Source organism: Euprymna scolopes, chromosome 27 (assembly GCF_053919585.1).
Source record: "Euprymna scolopes isolate OS-2025 chromosome 27, ASM5391958v1, whole genome shotgun sequence".
Classification (NCBI taxonomy): domain Eukaryota; kingdom Metazoa; phylum Mollusca; class Cephalopoda; order Sepiida; family Sepiolidae; genus Euprymna; species Euprymna scolopes.
This window is the reverse complement of record NC_136508.1, coordinates 65429945-65435944: the sequence shown is the minus strand read 5'-3', so window position 1 is coordinate 65435944 and position 6000 is coordinate 65429945. Positions and strand designations below refer to the sequence as shown.

At 32.9% G+C, this 6000-nt stretch overlaps 1 protein-coding gene across 2 annotated transcripts in view; it reads left to right on the top strand.

Annotated features, from left to right (window-relative positions):
- Positions 1-468: 468 nt before the first annotated feature.
- Positions 469-6000, top strand: part of LOC145248881 (transmembrane protein 192-like) — a 101367-nt gene continuing 95835 nt past the window's right edge. The window contains exon 1 of one of the 2 annotated variants that reach the window (XM_080110641.1): positions 469-648. In XM_080110641.1, the coding sequence (XP_079966767.1) occupies positions 616-648 (33 nt within the window). In that variant the 5' untranslated portion in view covers positions 469-615. The remainder of the gene's footprint in view (positions 649-6000) is intronic. The other variant, XM_080110640.1, reaches the window with a different exon arrangement.

Below are 6000 nucleotides of genomic sequence, written 5' to 3'. Positions count from 1 at the left end.
TGACGAAACGAGAGTGTGCTACCCCTCTGAATTATAATTTAATTCTGTGCAGAAATATTCTCGAGTTCGAGAAGATACTCCTGAAGAAGGTCGGAGGTTACATCGACCGAAACGTTATGAAAGTAACACTCAAAATGAGAGCAGTAGGCCAAAGAATCCAAATAATACGTGTTATTTCAGAGTTTTTTCTTCTATTAGACAGGTTGCCCAACCAAGGCTCGAGAGTCTAGTCTACCCTACTATTTGATCAATAGTTGGAGGGCGGATACTTTCCCAAGAGTATTAGATACAGTAGCACCAACAAAAGATTGCATGCTAAGCACCTACATCCGCCATAGGCCTAATAGCAAAAAAAAAAAAAAAAAAAATACTCTAATCCGGTTCAAGCAGGCAAAAATGTGTTAAGAATTTTAAGGGGAGGCAACTCTCTAAAACTTAAAAGTTTGAATCGCTGTAGAACTCTTCTGTGAATAAGAGTAAGAAAAGTGTGTCATATGACTGGCCCAGGACTCAGCATATTTAAGTTCCCATCCAGAAGCGTGGGTCTTAGCTTTTGCTGGACCTTTTTTCTTGTTATAGTTTTATTTTGGAAGATTTCTCACTGGAAGTAGCACTATGGTGAGCTTGGATCAACAAAGAAACACCGGGGTAAGAATTTTCCGGACATTTTCATTCTATTTTCACGCGGTTATACAAGTTAAAAAAAAAAATTAAATAAATAAACATGTTCGGCTGCTACTGCATGTATTGTCAATAACAACAACGGTAGCCGCCCTTGTGTCCTTTTCAACAACGACGGGAGTAGAATTTTTTGTATTGAAAAAAAAAAATCGCTGTAGTGTACTGGTGTACCTGTCGTGTTTCTTGGTACGAGGGTGTTATTGAAAACTAGGGCCCCATACAAAGGTTAAATACACCTATTGTCGGGTAAAAAAAATAAAAATAATAATAAAAAACCGAAGATCCCAATAATGGAATTTTTATTGTTTGATATTTTATATATATATATATATATATATATATATATATTATATCCTGGCATTTCCGTTCGTGCTTTACTTGAAAATAGGGAATACGAACCTTGCTGAAATAACGTTTTGAGAAACTCCTTAACATGAAGAAGGGAAGGAGTTTTGTAACTGTTCTGTGCTTTCACCTAACACTATAATAATCGGTGGCTGCGCTATTTTTTAAATTGTATTTCCACGTTTAATTCAATTTTTTTTTTTTTTTTTTTTTATTCAATTGTAAGGTTAAGGTACAGAATACGCTCCCCTCCCCATGTTAAGAAAGGCTTTTTAAATGTTATTATTTCAGCACGGATCATTCTACATGAGTACCTAATCAAAAGTTACTCCAAAATTAATGTTAAAAAAAAAAAAAAAAAAAAAAAAAAAAAAAAAAAAATAGCACGGTACACCTTCTGCATATTTCATAATAGAAATTAAGGGGAAAAGAGGCAAAAATTGAGGTTTGGGGCTGGAAGCCCAAGATGTTCATTTGTCAGGCAACGCCGGGCCGGGGTGTGTCCGTTATATTGCTATCTTTTTTGCAACATTTAATAAAGTGGTTTGTCCTGTCACGTGTGTAAATTTGCAAGCAAAATCAGAATTCGGACTATTCGCATCGTAACATTTCAGCATGTAATCTTCTTCACGTGCATAGTTTAGAACAAATTATCCCGGAAAAAAGTTAACATCGGCTGAAACGTGGGAAATGAGTATAAGCTATAATTTTATGAAAAATACAAATTCTTAACATTCATTTGAACGAATTCCGAAACAATAAAATTTGATTCTGGCTCGAATAAAAATGGACAATAATTTGGTATTTGTGCAGTGTGTTTTGTTAATTCTGTACTTCCTCCCATTGAAGAAAGGATGTCTAAAACTTGAATGTAATTTTAAAATCCTATAAAAAAACACGATCTTTAAACTGCACAAATACCGACAATTCATTCTCTTTTCTAGAATAGTGGCTCTTTTGAAAAGCATGATGCAGAATAGGCGACTCTGAATTAGCAGCAATTGCCCCAAAAAGGTAGTATGTATATATATATATATATATATATATATATATATATATATATATTTCTTGACTAATAGCATGCGAAAAAAAAAAAAAAACAATGGTCAAAATCACGTGGTAAATCAAAACTGCGAAATATGAAACGAAACACGCGTTCCAGCTATTGAAAGAGAATCTTTCATTTAACTGGAATTTGAATAAAAAAAAATAAAATCGATCCTCCCCCGCCGAAAAGAATGATACCTGTACAGTTTAAAGACCTTAAAAATTGAAAGTATCGAAAAATGTTTACATTGTACGTATCCGTTATGGAATGAACTTCTCCAGAAAAATTTTTTCACTTAATTTCATCAAGTTTTTTTTACAGCGAAAAAATGATTTATGATATCTAGCAAAAGATGGGGAGGGAGTGTCGGCGCCAGAATTTGAGTTATCTCCCCGTGGCGTGTTAAAAAATTCAAAGATATCTACCTTCAACGCGCTGTCATAAAAACGTGTTTTTCTGCTGTAAAAAAAAAAAAAAAAAAAATTCATCAAATTAAGTGATTTTTTTTTTTTTTTTTTTTTTTCTCGGAGATCGTCAGTCCAAAACGGATACGTATAACAATATAATTTTTTTTTTTTTTTTTTTTTTTTAATGTCTTGATTAAACTGTACAAGTGCCTATAAGGATTATTTGATACTGGAGATACGGACGCACCCTATTTCCAAAGGAGGGAAGACATAACAAGAAAAATATTTGGAATCAAGTCTCCTCTTGCTGTTATTTCAGATCATTTGAAACCATAGAAACAAGTTTTAGTCTCCCCCTCTAGGCCATAGGTTTTGGAGAAATATCATGAATTTTGTAATTCATATGCAAAACTAGGAAAACAAATGACTGAATCATTTTATGGCTGTAAAAATGTGCCAAAAATAGGCTCCGGGTGATGGATGATCCCCTTAATGTACGAGCTTAAGGGTAAATGTAACATAACCCACTACACAAATCATTATCTTTCCAACGAGCATTCATTTGTTAAATTCTGATCAATAGTCGTCATATAAACACCGGCAACCTCCCCATGTTAATAGCTTTCGCAGTTGGGACGCTTATTCTGAAAGCCATTCTTAACATGGAGGTCGGGTGTGTTAATACTACGCTGGGACAGGTCGTTAACCCCTCCCCCCCCCAAAAAAAAACGCATTTATTTGGGTGCTAGTGCAGTGATAGGTGTGTCAGAAATTTCGTGAAAATAGTGAATAATTCCACCCCATCTTTCCAAGCTCGAAAAATGTAATTCAAGCCCTCTTTTTTTTTTTTTTTTTTTTTTTTTTTTTTTTTTTTTTTAATTAAAGGAGCAAGGACCAAGGTTTCATTAAAAAAAAAAACAAAAAAAAACTTTCTTTTTTTTAAAAAAGGTTTTAAACTTCGGACTTTACAGGTAAATTTCTAAAAAAAACAGTACTTTTTTTTGTTTTAAATTTGAATATATTATTTATTGACCTTTTCTCTTCAATTTGTGATATATAAGACTTTGGTACATAAATTATTTACTTTTTAATAGACATTTCAAAATGGGAGGCATGAATTATTCGACCCCCTGTCTTTCCAAGCTTATAACTCCTTGAAAAAGTGAGTGCACTTATAGGTGTATCAGAATTTTTGTAGGAATTTTTGACACCCCTAACACGAAACTGCGAATAAAATATAAAAAAACTCGTATTTTCTCTTTTAAAAGTGGGTTGTTTATTTTCTTTATGCATTATACTTCCAAAATAAACTAAAGTTTTAAAAGTAATAGAAATATTTTTTTTTTATTTTTTAAAAAACAGTAATGAATTTTACGAACTCAATATTTTTCAATTTTTAAACTTTAAAAATCTATCAATTTTTCTATTGATTCTATTTTTACAATATTTTCAGGGTCAATGTGAAATTTTATGCTCTTTCCAATAAACCGAATATATTTTAGAGAAACGTTTTTTTTAAATTCACGCCCCCCCCCATTTTCAAGTGTCTATTAAAAAGTAAATAATTTACTCACCAAAGTTTTATATCACAAATTTAAGAGAAAAGGTCAATAATTAATATATTCTAATTTAAAACAAAAGTAGTGTTTTTTAGAAATTTACCTGTGAAGTTCGACGTTTAAAACTTTTTTTTTTTTTTTTTTTCAATTAAAAAGGGCTTGAATTACATTTTTCGAATAGTTAAGCTTGGAAAGACGGGATGGAATTATTCACTATTTTTCAAGAAATTTCTGACACACCTAGTGCACTTATTGGTCCACGCTATTTTTTTTTTTTTCAAGTTTAAAGTTTTTTTTATTTATTAAATTATAAGGTCAAAGTACAGAATAGGTACCCTCCCTATGTTAAGAATGGTTTTCTAAATGACGTTACTTTTTTTACCAATTTGTAATAAAGTCAAAAAAGAAGACTAAAAGATTTACACAATAAATCCTTTTCAGCAGGGGGGGGGGGGAGTCGATTTTTTATTCAAATTCCGGTTAAATGAAAGATTCTCTTTCAAAAGCTGGAATGTGTGTTTCGTTTCATATTTCGCAGTTTTGATTTACCAAGTGATTTCGACCATTGTTTATTTTTTGACATGCTATTAGTCAAGATGGCCATACCATCTTTTTGGGCAATTGCTGCGAATTTAGAGTCGCCTACTCTTCTGAATCATGCTTTTCAAAAGATCCACTCTTCTAGAAAAGAGACAATGAATTTATTGGTATTTGTGCAGTTTAAAGATCGCGTTTTGGTGTGCTAATGCACTTGCTCATCCGCGCTATTTTTTAAATTGTATTTGCTAGTTTAATTAAAGTTTTGTGTTTTTTATTCAATTGTAAGGTTAAAGTACAGAATAGGTACAAAACAACCTTCCCTCCCCATATTAAGAATGACTTTTTAAATAACGTTATTTCAGCACGGATCAAGTGCATGAGTACCCGCGTTTTTTATAGGATGGTACTTGTACAGTTTAATCAAGACATTAAAAAATGAAAATATTGAAAAATTATATTGTACGTATCCATTATGGAAGAAAGTTCTCAAAAAAAAAAATTCACTTTATTACATCAAGTAGTTTTTTTTTTTTTTTTCTTTAATAACTAAAAATATTTGCCTTATTTTACTGATAAGTGACAGACGAGCCAGGTTTCTCCAGCACATACTGGAAGGTAATCAGTGATTATTTCTACGTACAATAGGGTTGTCTGCCCTTGTCTTCTAAGTATATGCGTGTTTTAAGACTATAAGTCCATGTGCATGCTTGTGGCTGTCGCCATGTTGAAATGTTTTTGCTGACACCAGAGCCTGTGGCTTGACAGGATTTTAGTTCTTGTCTCAAGGGTAGATTTTGTTGTCTATCCAAGCGATGTGAATGAGTAGACAGGAGCGCCATCTTGTGGCTAAAAGAAAATAGTAATGAGTAACTCCGAGGCCAGTCCTATGACTGCTGTTAATAGTACAAACCAAAAATAAAGTTAAATGTTTGCATCAATCAGAACCTGATGTAGAAATCAAGCAGGTTTAAAACTTAATAGTGGATTGTTTTTGTTTTTCTTTTCCCAAAGAATTCATCACTTATCAAGGCCTGGAGGCCACTCGAGGATAAGGGTTGACGAGTGTAGTAGTCAATTGGATAATATCGTAATCGTTAGCAGTGAAAATTTGGTAAATGGGATTACTTAAGGGGATGGTTCAACAAGAATTTGTTTACGTTGGACTTGAAGGCAATTAAATTATAGTTAGCTGGAAAGCAGGCAAACGGGAGTTCCACAGGTGTGCAGTTCTAAGAAAGGCTTTGTTTATAGAATCTACGTTTAGATTGAGGAACAGGTAAAGAGTGGTTTCAGCTAGACGAGTGCTTTTTTTTGTGTGTGTGTGTGTGTGTGAAAGTATGGCGAGGGGGGGCCATAGATTAGTGCTCAGACGAGCACTTGCTATGAAAATAATAATAAAGCAGAGACAGGCTCTGTAAGA